This window comes from Vigna unguiculata, chromosome 10 (genome assembly GCF_037176805.1).
Source record: "Vigna unguiculata cultivar grain cowpea cultivar isolate G323 ecotype 2 chromosome 10, ASM3717680v1, whole genome shotgun sequence".
Classification (NCBI taxonomy): Eukaryota; Viridiplantae; Streptophyta; class Magnoliopsida; order Fabales; family Fabaceae; genus Vigna; species Vigna unguiculata.
The window spans coordinates 6,602,497-6,623,147 of record NC_140801.1 but is presented as its reverse complement, the minus strand read 5'-3'; the positions used below and the strand labels follow the sequence as shown (position 1 = coordinate 6,623,147).

Below are 20,651 nucleotides of genomic sequence, written 5' to 3'. Positions count from 1 at the left end.
ATTTGTTATTATGTTATTCATAATAACATCCACATTACCCTTTTCATTAAAATAACGAATAGATCACAATAAAAAAAAAAGTGCGATTGTTAAATTGAATTCATGCATAAATGACACTTGTTTGATATTGAGTACTTACATTACTTATTAGATAATTTTTTTCCAACGAAAAAAGTATTATTAATTTCAAGTAAAATGCATGCATGAGATGCAACCTATATCACTATGGTAACAAATTTTAGTGCTAAAAATAATTAATTACTATAATCATCAATTTAGATACTAATCTTAATGACAAAAAATAATTAGTTACTATAGTGGTCAATTTATAAATCAAGTTAAAAGTTATTAATTATTAAAATAGTCACTATTATGAATAAAAAATATAATTGATTTGTAAATTAGTCTTTAAAATTAGCTATTAAGGTTTTTGTTTACCAAAGGAATTAGTTTCTCAATTGGTCATTAATTAGTTAGAGACCAATTTAGAAACTAATTCCTTTGATAGCCAAAACTTTGTTTTTGGTATAATTTTAGAAACCAATTTACAAAACCAGTTATAATTTTTATTTATAATACTAATCATTTTAGTATAACCATTAATTTTTAGTTTTATAAATTGATATCTAAATTGGTTACTATAGTGACTAATTATTAAAATTGGTTACCATATAGAGATTTTTTTGTAGTGTATATTATAGTCCAAAGAAAAAAAATGCAAAAGTAGGAGAAAATAAAGTTGAATTTATACATATGGCAGCATCGGTAGTTGCTGCAGATATCACAACTCTGACGCTTTCCAACAATTGACCCAAACCACCATAGACTATGCTTTTAAGGATTTCTCGACCCTTACCACTCCCTACTGTGATGGTAGGTAGTGGAACTGTATTAGATGGATCTGTTACAACAACAATTGTCTCTTTAGGGTTTGTGTCTGAATTTCAACCAAAGTACACCATAATCAATATAATGTTGCATGAACTTAGAGTAAATATGAGGCTTGTTAATAATTAAGCCAAAAGACCATAAACTATGCTTTTAAGAATTTTCCAACCATTACTTACTACTTCCTGGTGTGATGATAGGTTGTGGAACTTTATTAGATGGATCTGTTGCAACAATGGCTATATCTCCAGAGTCTGTGTATGAATTTCAACAAAATACACCATAATCAATGTAATGTTGCAACAAATTACAGTAAATCAAAGGCATGCTAATGATTCAACCAAAGTACCATAGACTACGCTTTTAAAAATTTCCCAACGCTTACTTACTACTTCTTGGTGTGATGATAGGTTGTGGAACTCTATTAGATGGATTTGTTACATTAATAATTACATCTCCAGAGTCTGTGTATGAATTTCAACAAAAATACACCATAATCAATATAATGTTGCATCAAATTAGAGTAAATATGATGCTTGCTAATAATTCAGCCAAACCCCCATAGACTAGGCTTTTAAGAATTTGGTAACCCTTACTACTTCTTGGTGTGATGATAGATTGTGGAACTCTATTAGATGGATTTGTTACATCAATGGCTACATCTCCAGAATCTATGTATGAATTTCAACAAAAATACACCATAATCAATATAATGTTGCAACAAATCAGAGTAAATATAAGGCATGCTAATGATTCAGCCAAAGCACCATAAACTATGCTTTTAAAAATTTCTCAACGCTTACTTACAACTTCTTAGTGTGATGATAGGTTGTGGAACTCTATTAGATGGATTTGTTACATCAATGGCTATATCTCATGTGTATGAATTTCAACAAAAATACATCATAATCAATATAATGTTACATCAAATTAGTGTAAATCTGATGCTTGCTAATAATTCAGCCAAACCACCATAAACTATGCTTTTAAGAATTTGGCAACCCTTACTACTTCCTGGTGTGATGATAGGTTGTGGAACTCTATTAGATGGATTTGTTGCATCAATGGGTATATCTCCAGAGTCTATATATGAATTTAAACAAAAATACACCATAATCAATATATTGTTGCAGCAAATTAGAGTAAATCGAAGGCATGCAAACGATTCATCCAAAGCACCATAGACTACTCTTTTAAAAATTTCCCAAACCCTACTTATTGCTTCTTGGTGTGATGATAGGTTGTGGAAATCTATTAGATGGATTTGTTACATCAATGGCTATATCTCTAGAGTCTGTGTATGTATTTCAACAAAAATACATCATGTTCAATATAATGTATTGCATCAAATTAGAGTGAATATGATGCTTGCTAATAATGCAACCAAACCACAACAGACTATGCTTTCAAGAATTTTCCAATCCTTACTACTTCTTGGTGTGATGATAGGTTGTGGAACTCTATTAGATGGATCTCTTACATCAATGGCTACATCTCTAAAGTTAGTGTCTAAATTTCACCCAAAATACATCATAATTAATATAATGTTGCAGCTAATTAGGGTAAATATAGGGAAAAGTATTTTTTTTTAGTTTCTAAACTGGACGCGAAATTGAAACTTGTCGTTGTCTCAAACTTTGATACATTTTAGGCTTTAAACTTTAAAAATAAATATTTTTTTTTAATTTAATGACTTTTAAACTTTTTTACGCTTAAACGATGTCTCGGATTAACATTTGGGTTGGAACATGTCTAATGGTGTAAAAACTCAAACCCTAATCTAAAGCATCTTTTGACACATTAAGAAAATTTAAAGTATCAAACCATATCAAAGTTTAAGACAAACGAATTTCAGTGTCACGTCAAAGTTTATAGACTAAAAATATATTTAACTATATATTATAAGGATAAAATATGACTTTTGTTAGAGATCCTACTTCAATTAAAAATAAATTAAATTGTAATATATAAGTGAATGCAACCTTTTTAGCTAGTTTTGTAAAGTTGAATTAAATTCGAAGTATACATAATAATATTTTTATAAGATTATGAGTGATGTCTTATATTATTGTAAACCGGAAGCATTTTATTATGTTATTTATGCAACGTTTTCTCTGGTATAACTAGCCTGGCTGCAAGAATAAAATATTATATATTTATAATGAATTGATAAAAAAAAATGTTAGAGTTTGGTTGTTAAGCTCTCCTTACCTTCAGGAGCTCGTGATACCAACCCAGTGAAAAAATCTTTGCCTGATGAAATCAAAGAAAGGAAAGAGTCAAAGTCAATGATAATTAGGTGAAGTCAATGATATAATAATATTTTGATCAATTGGTAATATATTTAACTAAGTTGATTTATCAAATGAAATATATAGGTTTTAAGTTTGTGGTTGAATTATTGGTAAGTCGTATTTTCATTGCGCATTTTGTATCTTTTAAAATAAGACTAGTTTTTCATAAAATTTTCCGGAGACAAAACATATAGCTAACCCTTTAATTAATTTTTTTAAGAAAATTGAAATAAGTTTGAATTTGAAAAATCTAGTAAAATATATTCAAAACAATATGTTTTGGTAAAATTGTTGAATTTTGTTTGGATATTTGCAAACCGGAGTAGGTGTTTTGAACAGGAGCTACAAGATTTTGCAATCAACTTATGGGTTTATTATATTGACCCTTCTCCTATTACATATGATAATTCAATGTAAGTTTATAAACACCTCAAAAATTACAAAGAAAATTATGGGTAAGAGTTTTTATAACTAACTGAAATTAATTTATGAAATATTTTATTTTATTTTTATTTTTCATTTTTCTTATTCATGAGAATTTTGTACATATAGATCCCAACTATATTATTTCTTTAGAATAATAAGTTTTGATTCAATAACTTAAACACATAATACAATAATAATTTTAAGGAAAATAATAAATATAAAAGTTACAAACAAATTTGTTGGGAGTGTTATATAAAAGATTAAAAATATTAAAAAACAAAATTACTGGTAAAAGAAATGATGTTAGGAATTTATATATTATAATTTGATATTATTTTCGATTGAAACAAACACGAGAGATTATATGTTATAAAGGAGATACCATTTTCTCTCATGGCCTGTGCATAAGGCTGCTGGGCCAACCCTTCATAATTCATTTTTGTGGTAAAATTCGTTGAAAATGCTTCCGTTGGTAACGCGATGTGCGTCTAAATGCACACTTCCAACTTCATTTATAATGCCATTTTCACCACTCACTTTCTCATCTAACTCATTTCCAAGGTGTGAATGCAATAATTTTTCATAACTTTTATTAATTTTGAGTCAATGATAAAATATAGTTAACTCTATCAGTTCTATCTTTTCGATAGGGATTGTCGTGATTAAATAAATAAAAAATGCTAATATTCGATTCTTAGTCCAGTACTCAACAATTTATGTCAATGAATAACAAATGCTAATATTCAATTTTGGTATGCACAATCGTAGACTATTAATTTAAATTTTCTTAGAGACTGATATGTAAAACACTCTATTTTAAAATTTAAAATTTATTGCAGTTATATTTTCTCTCATTCTTAGTTCTTGATATATCAAGTTCTTTTACTTTGTTTTTCGTTTTCTATAGATAAATATTTAATAAATAATTAGATAGATACATATGTGAGTACATGTATCTCGCTATGCAACACTACAAGAAAGATCCTTCCATTTGCTAGTGCCACAACCAATCTTATGGCTTTAAGACTTACAACTAGAGCAAACACCTCTAAATAAATCAATTCTTATTTTAGTAGAAAATTCTGTGCAATTTATAACCTTGTCCAATCAAATTAATAGCAATTTCAGTATTGCTAAGTTAGTAGTGAACCAACTAGATAAGGTTAAGCTAATCCCGAGTCGGATCCAAACGATTACAGAATTGATTTTCAATATTTGATTCTTATCAAAATCTATCCTGATGCAATTAAAACTATATGAATGATATGCAAAAATATAGAGAAAAAATTGAGAATAAATGAAACAACAGATTAATAAAAGACTTTAAAACAATTATAGTAGAACAAGTTAATTCCATTGCTTTCAAGGTAGGATTCATCATTGGTTTACTAAAGGTTATTATTATTTATTTCTTGTCTAAGAATTTAAATTAATCAATGTAACTTCTTAATTAATTTGTTGGCGTCCTAACTTTCAACCAAAGTAACTTCTTAATCAAAAACAGAACTTTATAGGTTAATCATAGTAAATTGAACTAAATTAACTTCTCAATTAAATATTATTATGCCTAATCATGTATATTCTTTTACCTCTTATATCTAGTAAAAAGTTAATTAACCAAAGTAACTTCTTGATTAATTGTAATAAAAGTTTTCACTTTTAATCAAAGTAACTTATCAATTATTAGCACAAATTCATTCAATCATATGAAAGTTTCTAAATTTAACCAAAGTAACTTCTCAATTAAAATTTATAAACCCTTAGATTCATATGACTGCTACATTAGGAAAATTTAACATTGTGCTAACTTGCTACAATGTAAAAATCATTACTTTTACTAGATTAGGAACTAAAAGACATAAATAAAAATTAATCACACAAGAACCAAAAGAACAAACAAATTTATTCACTCTAGCCTTAGAATCCAGTTAAGAAATTATAGTGAAATTAACCCTTGAAGCTTATCCCTCTATGGATTGGATGGAATGCATGAAAAATGATGAATGAGAGAAAAAATAAAAAGGGTGGAAAAATATGAAGGATGTGGTTGATGGTAGCTGTCGAAACCAGAGCAAGGGGGCTATCAATGGCTTAATATTATGATAGGTTTATTTCGCCAAGTAGTTAGAAACAAAAAATGCCTTAATCATATCAAATCATGCATATCTTCATAAGTTGCAAAACAAAAGAATCAAACTAAATATTTGAGTATAAACAAAGCATGAGCAAGTCGCTCAAGACAAATAGGAATGACACATGATGGTCCATCCATTTCATTAAGGTTCAAAACTCACAAGGTTAAACTCTTTCACAAAAGATTTACTAAGATAATTCTCAAATCAACTCAATTAGCAAATCATAGAAACAATGCACTCATATCAACACAACTTATATTTTTCAAAAATTATAATTGTCCTAGTTAGTGAATCAAATCCTAAAATCCATGCAGACATGTTATGTTGAAATCACTAGAACTGGCATAAAAGATAGGCGCGAATAATGTAGAAGACCTTTTATGCCTGTTATAACTCGAACTAACATAAAAGGTGGGCACGATGACAATTTCATAATAAAGTAGATGATTTTTATGTTGGTTATACCTAGAAACAAAATAGAAAGTCCACAAGTATGTTATTTTAATTTTAAAAAACAAATACTATGTCAATTCTTCATTATAACCGACAAATAATCTTTAGTTTTCTTCTTCACCTTCTTCGCCTTATGTTGCACTTCATTGTTTTACTCGCAATACACTCCTTCCTCACATTACTCCTCGAACTGCTCTTCTCACTTGCACATACTCTCGTCTTCTCCCTCTCACTACATTTGGTTGTCACTCTTGTCTTTTTCCTCTTGTTGGTGTCGCTCGCAAACCCATAGTGCTTTTGCAGACGCTGTGGGTTGGAAATCACACAATGGAATGATTCTCATGTTTGAAAAAAAAAATCAAGAGGGAGGGTGAATTGGGTTCTTAATAAAAATTGTGCTTTAAAATTTTTTCCCTTTTAATATCAAAGTTCAATTAAAATTTTTATCTTTATTTTAATATCCACAATAGAATAAAGAGAGTAAGGAAGAGAAAATTGCACAATAAGAATTTATATTGATTGAGATCAAAAAGACCATAGGTCTAATTGTTAATCTCTAAAAAATGAGATTAACTCAATCACTAAAATAAACCACAAATATAATCATAGATAAGAAAGTTTAGGGTTTAGAAAACACTTCTCTTGAAGCCACAAGAGATGAAGACACCTCCCTTGAAATCCACAAGATATGAACACCTCCTTTGAATCACACAAAGGATGAAGACACCTCTCTTGAATCACACAAGAGATGAAGAAACACCTTCCTTGAATCACACAAGGAATGAACACCTCCTTTGAATCTCACAAAAGATGAACGACTTCACCTAGCAACAACTACAACACTCAATCACTCAAGATCCCACTTGATGAAGGTTATTGCTTTACCCACACTAGGTTTTTCAAAGCCTACACATAGAGAGTTCTCAAGTACTTAAACTTCTCAAACTTCTATTTTAGTAAATGAAAGCGTACCACTTTATTTATAAAAGCCTATTTAGAAATTAGATTAAGAATATGAAAAGTTAAGACACAACTTCCACAGATAATCGATTATCATAAGTGATAATCGATTATTCTAGAGTAGTTTCTGAAAAACATTGTTTCGCATTGATAATCGATTATCCTCTGAGATAATCGATTATTCTAGAGCAGTTTCTGAAAAATTAAAAAAATACTTATGTTAATCGATTATCACTAGCTATGATAATCGATTATCACAATGCGTTTTGTAAAAATAAAACCTTCTCTCAATGCTCTATTGCTTGGATTTTGCCTTTTGACTCTTTATCTACTAATTTAACTATTTTAAATGACACACACATATTACAAGACTTAAACAACTAAAGTCTTAAGTCTTCAATTGATCTCTTGAACTCAAGCTCCATGCATTCTTTAAGTCTTCAACATTTCTCCATAATTCATCATCATCATCATCATCATCATCAAAACTCCTCATTGAAGAAAGATGTCCATCTTTTTCTTTTTGTCAACACTATGTTTAGGGTTTGGATATTTCCTATCTCATGGGCACTCCATAGGCTTGGTCCCATACATTCGCCACAATGGTCTCACTGTTATCCTTTGTTGTTGTTCTCGAACCTTCTCTTTGTTTCGCTTCTTCTGATTTACAGGTTAGGAATTTTGATTTGAAGGTTATCTGATATGCATTTATGATCGAACGAAGAGGTGGATGTTAAGGAAGAGGCAAAGGAAGTGGAGTATGGAATGGCAGCAGTGTTTGATTCATATGTCGATCAAAAACTTTATTTTTTACTTAAAATGACTCTTTAATACCCCTCGATGAATGGTTTGCGTATGATATACATTATTGTAATTTGTATACAAGAAGAATCAAATCGAATGTGATAAATTGAGTTCTAAAATTATGAAACATAAGTTTTTGGAATTGGATCTATAATCCCAATTTTTGAATATTACTAAAGGATCTATGGCCACTACTACATATATGACCATTAGTAACATTTAAGAAATGTTACTAAACTATAAAAAATGTTACTAATATCATCTAGTAACATTATATCAAATGTTAGTTATACCCTATGTTACTAATAACTTTTAGTGACATTTTTACATATCAATTGAGACATTTATAAAATTGTTACTAAATAGCTTTAGTAACATTTAATTAATGAAAATGTAACATTTAAAATGTTACTAAATTTTTTAGTAACATTTTTTTATATAAAAAAGTAACATTATAAAAATGTTACTACATATCGTTAGTTATATATTTTTTTTAAATAGAGACATTTTCAAATTGTTACTAAACAATTTTATAGATATTTTTTTTTATAAAGGCAACATTATAAAAATGTTACTATAACTATTTTGTAACATTTCAACAAGTGTAACCAAAAAACACATAATTAATATTAAAATATTGCACACCAACATTTACATTGCATGCTTCTTTACTGTAATGTTGTCATCCAAAAAGAAAGCCACAAAATCAACTATTTTATTTTAACAACACAACATAAAAATCAACTATAGTTATGCAATATTGAAGATGACACAACCTAGTTGGTAATGACTTCAAAAGTCCCACATGGGTCTAAAGGGAATCCATGAGGTTGACACAATAGTTTTAACAAAGGAAGTTCTTAGCCAAAAAGAAAATTCAAAATAGGCTTATAATATGAATGTAACAGAGAAATCAAGAAAAATGACCAGAGTTCTTCTAAGGCACATAAGATTAGAGAAACAAAGAAAAAATTATACAAAATTCTGCATAAGAAAAAGAAAAACAAAGTAAAGCCAATTCAAATAATAGAAAAAGGCAAATAAATAGCACTAGACATACCTTTTTAGTCAAAACTTCTGGTTCAGAACCAGCACAACCAGTCCCCACACCCATTCCAAAAACCTGAAAAGAGTACCATCAAAACAGTACCCTAAGAAGCTTCATTTAAACACTCTTCCTTTGTCCTTAAGCTTCATTAAAAATGTAATGTTTTTATAGAAAACATATAAGTATCCTTGTTGCATCCACTGGTGCATCTCGGTCTTCTGTTACAATTGACTTAATGGAGTTTTAACAAAAAATATGCTTGTTCAATATGCTTTTCAATTTAGTTTTCAACTATCTTTTTTGTTCATTTGTTCAAATTAAAATAGAGAAGGAGCTGCTAACATATGTTTCTAATCAAAGGCAATAAAGAAAGTTACCATTAAAGAGTCACTTCTTCCCCATTTTCATAGGGAGCTACCTAGGGTGAGAAAATAAGTGAAAAGAATGATCAGTGAAGGTATATATACAATGCAGAATAACAGAAATGAAAAAGGAAAAAGAGAACAGGAAAATAAAGCCTAACAGATGGCTAATAGAAAGCTATAGCTAAGACTAACCTTATGTAAGACCCGAGAAAGACTTAGGATTTTTAGGTAAGATTATAAAGTGAATGATGCTTAAAATGGAAGAAGTAATTTAATTATTGAGTTAGGATGTTGTTTATTTAATTCAAGTATTTAATCTAATTATGATTTATTGAAAATGAGTGTTTATAAACTTATAAGCGCGTATGAAATCATGAATAAGCATATAGCTTAATGGTTGTGGTATGTGTTATGTGGGTAAGGACGTTGGTTTGAACCTGGTTGGTGGAAAATGTAGGTTGTTTTTCCCTTGCATTTTTTTCTTCTTTTCTCTTTCTTTCTTTATATTAAGTTTTGTAACGTGCAGTGCTTATTTTTCTTTGCCATTACAGCATGCGTATAGATATATACATATATATGGTTGTTGAGATGCGCGCAAATCATTATTTTATCTTTTGTATCTTTTTGAATTATTATATATAAATAATACAACGGTCAAGAAAAATAAATTTAAAATGGAGAATATTAACAGAAAGATTGGGAGTAAGAAGGGGTTTATAGGTTAAAAGTTAGGGTTTTGAAAAAAAAGGGAGAGGGAGAGACACAAGAGTAGAAAAATTGAGAGTTGAAGACTACGGGAGAAACACAGAGTGAAAGAGGCAATCCAAGTAGGGGAAGCAAACAACTTGTGTTATTTTTTGTTTTTGTATGCGTTGCCACACTATATTTGTTGTATAGATGATTGTAGGTATGAAACTGAGGTTGCTTTCTATTGTTGTTTGAAGCTTGATTGTTTTCTCTCTTTCTCTTTTCTTCTCTTTGTATGTTTGTTTGTATTTTTTTGAAATCTTGGGTTTTATTACGAGTACGTGATTGTATTGCATGCATGGTGCATTGTTTCATCCTGTTTTCCTAGTAGTTTTGTTAGTTTTGGTGCATGAATCATGCTGGTGGTTTGAGTAAAAGCACGTGAGGGCGACTATAGGTGTGCAATAGGGTCACGGTTGGGTTTATAATCGAGAGAGTTGCAGTATTGGATTGGGGTTGGGAGGATAGACTTTGCATGTTCTTCATCTTTGGGTTCTGCAAGAAACCCTAGTATTGGGTTCAACGTGAGTCTCATGTTATTATGAAAGGAGGGTGTCACGTTATGCAAGATGATTGAGGTGGTTGAAACTCTCGATCTAATGCGATTAGAGTTGTCGCTGGGTTGTACGGAAGCCATGGGTGTTCATGGTGATGAATGGTGGAGGCATGTTGCTGTTGCAGAGGTTTCTACGTTCAAGAGTGAGGTTTGATTTCATGCATAGGGTTAACATTTTTTTTCGCATGGTTTTCCTGCTATTGGATCAGGGTCTTGTTGTTAGTCTTCATGTAGCATGGCCTCAAGTGTGCGTCTCACAACTGGGTGTTTTAGGTTCCACGTTTAGGAGGCAACATGCACATTGATTCATTTTTATGATAGTGCAGCCATGGGTTGAGAGTGTTAGTATAGGTGCAAACCATATGAATTGAGTTTCTCTTCTTTATGCTTTTGGTTGGTTCCTTTTCACATCATGGTGTGGTTATAACATGTGGGTTCTAAATTTCTTTCGTCACTTGATTTTTGTAAGCAAAGCCATACACCGTAATCTCTTGGTAGGGCCCACCGTAGGGAATAAATGGTAAAATAATTAGATAGAGGTGTAGCTATGTATTTGGTTGCCATTTGGAATTTTATATGTTTTTTTGTGGTTGAGAAGGACTAAGTGGTATAGGTTTTTCTATTGAGCATGTTGAAAGTGTTGTTGTTTGCATGAAGAATTTTGGGAGTTAAGTGTTGTATGAGGTTTTTCGTACTTAGAGACCCACTTATGACTCTTTCGCTTGTGTGAAACAGTAGAAAGGGGTCCTCTTCACCTGTTTGAAGCAGTGGGGAGGGGAAAGATGTTTCACATTATTTCGTCTCTCATTGCGAGTATAATGCCCAATGTGCGATGCATTGACAATTTTACTCATAAATCCTTGAGGAATAAGGGAGACACTCTGGATGCGATAGTGGGACACGTCGAACCATCTATTTCTAGGAAACTAGATGTTGTTGTGGAGTAAAAGACCGCGAAAAACAAAAAGCTAAATTATGATTACTATTTTTAAGAATTCTAGATGAATGTGATTGTCTGTTTGGTTTGTATGGTTGTTTGGATGTTGAGGGTTGTGTATTCTAAACAAAGCTTGATTGTGATTGTAATGCTTAAGTTGTTTTACTTGGATGTTATGTTGAGTTTATTTGTCATGCTTATTTTTGGATTTATTGTATATATATCATTGGTTATGGTCATCTTACCCCTATTTGTTTGTTTAGTGTGTTTGTTGTATGTGCGATGATCATATAACGTGTGTGTTATACGGGAGCAGATGATAACACAAATGTTTTTGGCACAAAGTAGATCGTGGAGAGGATGGAATGAACTCAGGGGTTTATTATTTATTTAGTTGATTTCAATCAAATATTGAAGACTATGAAAATTTCTTTTGTTTTCTAGTTGTTAATTGGAACTTTGGTTTTTTTTATTTATTTATTATTACTAATGAAGGTTTTGGACTACTTATTTACATTTAAATTATAAATTTTTGCATAAGTACATATTTAGAAATAATCGTTTTACTTTTAAATGAAACACGAATTTTAGATTCTCGTGACATCCTAAATTAGGGGTGTTACACCTTAGACTCAAGTGAGGATTAAATTGATAACAAAGACTAATTACCCAAGCTTTTAACCTTTTTGTTGTGCTTTTATTTTCCTTTTACCTTTGAGATTACATTAAACCAATTAAGCTATATGTAAATGCAGAGAGAATATGCACAATTTGCAGACCATTTCTAAGAAAAAGAAAAGAAAATCAAACTTGCAATTCAAGGGAAGATAAAATAGTGAAACTTGCAGGATTGATTCGTTGTTGAAGTTCTCACACTCTAGATCAAAATTTGGCCAACAAACTTTTGCCATTTAATCAACTCCCTCGTTCAACAACTTTCGTTGTTTTCCTTTTATCCAAGTGAAAAACTCAAGTTAGAAGGGAAACAAAACCATTACTTGCATTATACAATATATTATAACTACCTAGTGCAAAGCGAAACATAGTTAACTAATGAGACCATACAGCAAATGAATCAAATGAGTTATGCATTTCCTAATGTCTCTTATTGTTAAAGAATACCTATGATTCATTTTTGTGCGGGAATGTATAATTTGAGTGACCTAAATTTCAGTTAATTTTTAGTATTTCTTACAAGACGGTTTCAGCCTAAGTTAGAAAGAATGATGAGGCAAATGAAAATGTAGAACACCAGTAAAATTGAAAAATTAGGTAAATTGAGAAACTAAATTGTCAAAGTATACATACGGATGGCAAACGTGGACAACAAAAAGTCATCGTACCTGCAAGAAACATGAAACATTCTATCAGAATTGGGATAAATGATCTTGGAATTGAATCCAACAATAGTGAGAGAATTCAACCACTTGAAATCCACGCCTCTGATAGCCATGGGAATTGATAAAGGGAAAACCCGAGAAGAAAGAAACAAATTGATACTAAATAATCGTGTTGAAGCAACGTTAAAATGCATTAATAGGATGAGAGTGAAGATTGACATGGGAGTGAAATGTAGAAATGGAATGCAGAGATTGAGAATTGGGAAGAGAAAAAGGTACCCTCCGCGAAGAAGTTGAAGAGAATGCAAACAAGGCCTACGAAGTAGAGTATTGAATTAGGGTAATCAATTCCTATACTAATTTAATAAATGTTTTAGTTTTTATGAAATTTTATTTGATATTCTAATCTAAAATGTAAACAATTTTAATTATTTCAAAGTATTTGATATCGAAGAAACAATTATCCTCCTAATATTGAATATTGGATAATGTGAATTGCATAACCTACCTATGAAAATGAAAACCTACTTATGAAAATGAAAATCAAACCACAATTGAAAATGAAAAGTAAAGAAAAAGCAAGAAAACTTACCTATGAAATCTCAGAACTTATGAAACGTCGAAACACGAGAACCTGTACAAAAAATAGACAATTAATATTCAAATGTCAGAACGAATTTCAATCCATTACCTGTGAAAAAACATAACAATGCGAATCAAAAACATGAGAGACCATGAGAGGGCGAGAGATAGGTGAGCGACAACAAGAAGAAAAAAAGGACAAAAACAACAAGAAACCTAAGTGAGATTGAGCCGTTGAGATCGGAGTGAAGACGTGAAATCGTTGCCAAATCAACGAAAGATTGAGGAGATTATGTGAAAATGTGAGAGGAAAAGTTGATAACGATGACCTATGACTCCAATGCAACGAAAACGACGATCTATGACGAGAGAAATGAGATCTATGACGAGGGAAATGAGAGTATACAAAAATGTTGATTTGCTACAAATTTTTATTAAACAATTTAAAAATATAATATTAGCAGCAAAATTGATAAATATAATTATTGGATTTTTAAAAATAATTTTTTATGAAAAATTGTTATAATTTTTCTGCAATTTATAATACTATTATTAATTCAAAAAATTTGCAGGTATCAATTTTGATTTGTTGGAAACAATTTTTTACAAACATTTTGTGAGTATTACCTGAAAAAAAAAATCTAAAAAAAATTATAAATATTTTTTGTAGAAAATATTTTATTATAAAAATTGAAAATATTTTTATGAATAATTTTTATCAAGAAAATTTGTAGGTAATAGAAATAAACATTTATTTAAAATATAATTTATAATAATATTTATTTAAAAAACGTTTCTGTAAGTTATAAACTTTATCTATAGTAACATTTTTAATAACTATAATAATAAAAATGTTACTAAAAGCATAAAAAAGTGTAATGACCTATAGTAACTTAATATAACTGTTAATATTCTTTATACTAACATTTAAAAAAAATGTAACTAAAGTATACATAAAGTAACATTTGTAATAAATGTAACTATAGCTTGAAAATGTTGTAGTGAAATAAGCTTGCATTATTTGATTGATCAGAAGTTACTGAATACTCATAACTAAACTGAAATTGCCACCAAACTTACACAGTACAATGAAATAGTGAAAAATGCCCCCAAAACCAAACCAATATTAGAAAAGCAAAAGAACAAGCACCCATTTATAAACTTGACTAGCATCAGTGTTGAATGATGAAAGCTTGAAAGCTTGATATTGCATACACTGTCCAACACTACAAATTACTTCCCATAATAGTATGAAAACACTATCATCTCTTCTTTTACCCAAAAAAATGGACCAAACTATACTTTTCAGTATGAACCCCATCCAGAATTCTCAACACTGATTTCCGGAAGAGTGAAAGCAAAGTTTGGTTTTGGTTGAAACCATCCAAGCTGTTCTACCAGTTTCTTCATCTGTGCACCAGCTAAATAAGTAAGCAGTGAAGCCAATACTCCAGAGGTAACATAGAATGTCACAGTTTTGAAGTATGTCATGAAAGTTTTGTTGGCTATTTGGGTATGAGCTTTGGCAATGGCAAGGAATGTGATGCAAATGAGAGAAGCTCCTGCAACTGCTGCAAGCTTCATATCCTTGTCATCACTCTCACCAAATGAGAAGCCATACACTAATGGCGGCACTAACCCAAATATAAGGAATGATAAGATGGCAAAAAATGCATGCAGATAGAAATTGTCCCTGTTTCCCAGTAGTTCATAATACTTGTCAACTTCTGCATTATTTGTTTCACTTTCTTCTTCTTCTCTTGGTTTTGAAGCTTTCAAATCCCTAAGCTGTATGCATGCATAGGAACACTTAGTTTCATGTTTTAGGGTCGAAGATAGTCAAAAACAAAAATGTTTGTTTCAGTAGGATTTTGTAGAGAAAGATGCTACAGTAAATATGTGTTCTTATATTGACAATAAAAAATGAAAACAAAACTGTAATTTTATTTATTGTGTGATGGTTAAAAATGTTAACCTGCAATTGTAATTGTGGTTTTCCAAATTATAAATTTGTTTTAGTCTCTCAAAAAAAAAAAAAAAAAACAACTTTATTAAATATTAAATTTAAAATACTTTTTTTTAGATTAAAAATTGAGAGTTTATAAGTTAAGGAAATACAGCAATAAAAAATTAACAAAAACTTACATTATGAGTCAAGACTGTAAGCCCACCAATCAGATTTGCAATACCCAGAGCAACAATACTCACTGCAAACACAATATGTGAAGAAAAAACATATATAATCTTGTTACCACAACTTCTAGTCAATGATATCATATAATTTCAAGTATTAAAATGAGTTTTTGTATAAATCAAAATTAATTTAAATTAAATTCTTATTTATTTTCGTAAAAGAATGAATTAATATATAAGGAATACTTGGGTGATTCAATATATAAACTAATTTTAAAGTATGAACAAAATTATTTCATTTTTTATACTACTGAGAAAATTGTTATTATTTTATTCATTATAACATCCACATTACCCTTTTCATTAAAATAACGAATAGATCACAGTAAGAGAATATGGGATTGTTCATTCATCCGTAGTGGACTACTTACATTAGTTATTATATAATTATTTTCCAAACAAAACAGTATTATTAATTTCAAGTAAATTAATGCATGATTGAGATGCAACCTATATATATTCAGTCCAAAGAAAAATTAAAATGCAAAAGTATTTATTTCATACCTGTGGCAGCATCAGCACTTGCTGCAGATGTTACAACACTGAGGCTTGCCAATAATTCAGCCAAACCGCCATACACTATGCTTTTAAGAACTTCCCAACCCTTTCTACTCCCTCTTGTGATGATAGGTTCTGGAACTGTATCAGATGGATCTGTTACAGCAACGGTTATTTCTTCAGAGTCTGGTTCTGAAATTCACCCAAAATACACCGTAATCAATATAATGTTACAGCAAATTAGAGTAAATATACATATACAAGAAGAATTAAATATAATTTTTCTTTTAGATCTAAGACAAATTTTGAACCGTAATATATAAATAAATACAAATTTTACTTTATAAGTTGAATTTGTAGAATTAAACTATGTTTATAATTTATGATAATAATATATCGTCTGAGATTTATTTTCTGTTATTTGTTATTAAATAACATGTTAATATTTGTTGGAAATCCTACATCGATTAGAGATAAGGTCAATTCACAATATATAAGTGGGTGCAATCCTCGTTTTACAAGTCGGTTTTATGAGGTTGAGTTAGGTTTAAAACTCACTTCTAACATGATATCAGAGTCAAGTTAGAGTCTATCCTAGCGAACTTTCTTGGACATTCTGTTCTATCCGATATCGAACTGCTAACGGACTGCCTACTAATTTCTTGTCCCACGCACGAGATGACTTACAGGCCGAAACCGATTTTGTGAGGTTGAGTTAGGCTTAAGACCCACCTTTAACAATATCTAGTATGACACTTATGTATTGATTTTATCATTTATGTGTGAACAACGATTTATAAGGTATAATAATTTTCAAAATTATTATGAGTGGTGTCTACATCATATATATTATGACAATTAGTTTCTCACACTATGTTAACATTTTTATTATGTTATTTATGCATCGTTTTCTCTGGTGCAACTAGCCCTGGCTGCTAGAATAAAGAACTATATATTTAGTCGCCATCTCATTCATCCTTTCTTTGTCATTATGGAAATTTAGAACATTTCAGTTAATATTAACTTCATAATTTGTTATTTTAAAGTTGAAGTGACAAAGTTTTTGGACTTCAGTAAACTTGCATTACCATTACAAAAGGTGCACTCTCTATTCTTAAGAATTTTAAAATTTACCTAGAATGGAATTGAAAAAAGTATCATTATTTAATTAAAATTATAGGGTTTATTAGCTCAACCAACAAGAAGTCAATTAATTGTGATGATTAGCTAATTCCGAAGTCAATGGTTGTGTCCAATTGCTCAAATGATTAATTTAAACACGAACTAATAAATAGATTATCAGCTTAAATCTGTTGACTTTTACATCATTTAAAAAAGTATAAATTCCGATTATTATAATTGATTGATGATACGTAAGTAAAAAAATGAAAAATAGTGTGATTATTAAGTTCTCATTACCTCCAGAAGGTCCTGATACAAACCCAGTGAAAAATTCCTTGCCTGATCAACAACAAAGAAAAGAAAAAGTCTAAGTCAATGATAATATTTAATATCAATTAAGCACTTAGGTAAAGTATTAAATCCTAGAACGTGTATTCTACTTCTGAGTATTTTATACGCGTTTTGCTGTTTAATTTCACATGGTTTCAACAACTGAAAATATATTTAATTAATTGCCGGATCTGATTAATCATTTATATATATATATATATATATATATATATATATATATATATATATATATATATATATATATATATATATATTCCACACTAATGAAAATAGAGAGAAAATATAGTAAAATTAGGCTGCAAGATGCTTTGGAAGTATATGGAGAAGTAACATCAATGAATTTTGAAATCAACATTCCTCTTAAATGATAGACATGTTTACGTAAGTGTATTTTTTTTCTTTAATAAGGATTTAAATAGTTATATAAATATTATAAATCAACACTGACAGTATAATGCGTTAACTATATTAATAAGTAAATATAAGTTACTGAATTATAATAGTAATCGTTTAATTTTTATTAGAACAATAAAGTCTCGATGTACTTGCAAGCTTAGGACATAGATTTGTTTCAATGATATATGATAGTTTTGTACTATTTTATTAAGGAGTGCAATCAAAGACTAATAACATTCATTAATTCAAAGAAACAACTTTCCATGTTTTGCTCTACAATAATAGCTTCAAATGAATGGTGTGTCGTATTAATGATTTTCTTTTAAAAATTAATAAATATAGATTTTACATTTCAATTCACTATGTCGAATTTCTAAATTACTATCATTTTTAATTTAACATGTTCTACAGAAGAGTCTTTTGACGTTTTAGGATATCTTTTTAAAAAAAATCAAATACAATAATTACAAATAAATAATAGAATATGAGTAACATACATTTGAAAACACGAATTATTTGTTCCGTAGGAGTCGTAATTTAAAATACTATTCAATTCTTCATTTCATATTTTGGAAAAGTTGTATTTAAAACATGGAAAATGATAATTTAACAAAGTTTTTTTTTTTAACAATTTTGACAAATTACCTATTTAAGTAAAAAAATAAAAAGGTAATATTTATTTTTTTATTAAAAAAATAATAATCTGTTTTAATTTGAAAACTTTGTCAAAAAGCAAAATTGTCAATAAATAATTTTTCTTAAAACATCTGTTAAACTTCCTTCTTAAAATAATGTTTTAAAATCCGATTTTAACTTTTTAAAAAAATGATAAAAGGATTTAAAAATCATTATTTTACCACTAATCCATATTTTGTATTTTTATTTAAAATATATCCAGTTCCCTAATTAAAATAGAAAAAAAAAACTAATTAGACATGCATTCAGAACATTTTCCCACTAGCACATACCATTTTAATTGCATTTTAAAATGTTTGCTCTAGTAAGCATACTATTTTAATTACTTTATAATGCAATATAATATACTGAGACACCAATCACAGTCATAGCAGTAAACAAGGAAAACACGAGTTACCTTTCTGAATGAGTAAAGTGAAACATTCTGAGCATCGTACCAGACATTGAACATCTTCTTCCTGTTCTGGAGTAACTGGAGGAACTGTAGGTGGAGGAACTGTAACCGGAGGAACTGTACCAGGAGACACTGGAACTGGAGGAATTGCAGCCCAAGGAACTGTAACCGGAGGAACTGTATCAGGAGACACTGTAACTGGAGGAACCTTAACTGGAGGAACTATAACTGGAGGAACTGTAACTGGTCTTGTAGAGCAAAGCAAGACCTTGCTGATGCAAGCGTCACAACTGGGGCAGTAGAATTCATGGTTTGCTGGCATCATGAACATGTTTTTCAAATATATTTCACGAACTTCTTCTGTAGGAGACAAGGCTATACCAATTGCTGGTCCATTTTTCATGTAAATAAAAGAATTAGAAGAGTTGAAATATAGCTTAGCAGAATCATGTTTTTCTTCCGCAACTTCATGTTTTTCGTCTTCAGCTTCATTCCCTCTTTCTGGGATCACTGTTTTGGATATAAAAGGAAGAACAACTGAAAATAAAAGTGTTTGAAAATTTCGATTAGCGCTACTACTGGTGAAAATAACATTGTATTTAGAAAAACAAAAGAATATGTTAGAAAGGAGTTAAATTTGTACCTTCTCTGTTGGTAATGAGCTGTGCTGAAGCCTGCAAATAAACCTCTTCTTTGGTTTGCGCTACGACCAACGTTTCAGCATCCATTTTTGTGGCAAAGTCGGAAGATGGTAATGCTTCCTTTGCTACTGCGTTGTGCGTCTAAATGCACACTTTCAACTTCATTTATAATGCCATTTTCACCACTCACTTTCTCATCCAACTCATTTACAAGGTGTGAACGCAACCCTTCATTAAAAGAATATATAGCTTTGCAAAACGTGGAAGTTGACGAACATTAATAACGTAGCATAGCCTTTCACTGAACGAACTTTAAACATATCTTAATCTTAATGTAATCTTATAAAACTAATTTATAACATAAAATTGCATGTATTTATATCTTTAATTGAATTAAGATCTCTAAAACTAATACATAACATAAAGTTTGCATGTACTTGTATATTATAAACTTGTTATATCTTTAGTTGAATTAAGATCTCTAAAACTAAATTTTAGGTGTAACTTTCTACTGTTTTAATGAACTCTTTATTATTATGAAAAATATACATTAATAAGTTTTTTTTAACAACATTTGACAAATTATTAAATAAAATAAAAAATACTATTTTTATTACTTCATTTTCATTACAAAATAAAAAAATTAATCAACTTTAATCCTATTTATAAAAACTTTGTCAAATTTGTCAAAAACAATTTTGTCAGAAACTCATTTTATTAGGAGATTAGGAGTTAAGTATGTTTTTAGTCACTAAACTTTGACCCAAAATTGGAATTCGTCCTTGGTCGAAACTTTGATAAATTTTGGTCCCTAAACTTTAAAAA

General features: G+C 29.6%; 1 protein-coding gene and 1 long non-coding RNA gene across 2 annotated transcripts; both read right to left on the bottom strand.

Moving 5' to 3' along the window:
- Positions 1–12,313: 12,313 nt before the first annotated feature.
- On the bottom strand, positions 12,314–13,275 carry LOC146882060 (uncharacterized). The gene is made up of 3 exons (XR_014985245.1): positions 13,233–13,275; positions 12,922–12,956; positions 12,314–12,562 (listed from the first exon to the last, which is right to left on the bottom strand). It is a non-coding gene; the product is annotated as an uncharacterized LOC146882060 (long non-coding RNA).
- Positions 13,276–14,537: 1,262 nt separating this feature from the next.
- LOC114166170 (membrane protein of ER body 2-like) lies at positions 14,538–20,110 on the bottom strand. Its single transcript, XM_085667940.1, has 6 exons — positions 19,829–20,110; positions 19,189–19,722; positions 17,646–17,687; positions 16,233–16,418; positions 15,681–15,742; positions 14,538–15,323 (listed from the first exon to the last, which is right to left on the bottom strand). Exons 1-6 carry the CDS (start codon positions 19,911–19,913, stop codon positions 14,841–14,843), a joined length of 1,392 nt encoding a protein of 463 aa, XP_085524066.1. The 5' UTR covers positions 19,914–20,110; the 3' UTR covers positions 14,538–14,840.
- Between the last annotated feature and the right edge of the window lie 541 nt (positions 20,111–20,651).

Excerpts from the sequence above, each read along its gene's own strand:
- LOC114166170 (XM_085667940.1), bottom strand. The coding sequence starts at position 19,913 with ATGGATGCTGAAACGTTGGTCGTAGCGCAAACCAAAGAAGAGGTTTAT. Across the intron at positions 19,723-19,828 it reads GCTCATTACCAACAGAGAAG|TTGTTCTTCCTTTTATATCC; the intron begins GTACAAATTTAA and ends TTTTATTTTCAG. Across the intron at positions 16,419-17,645 it reads TGTATCAGGACCTTCTGGAG|AACCAGACTCTGAAGAAATA; the intron begins GTAATGAGAACT and ends GGTGAATTTCAG.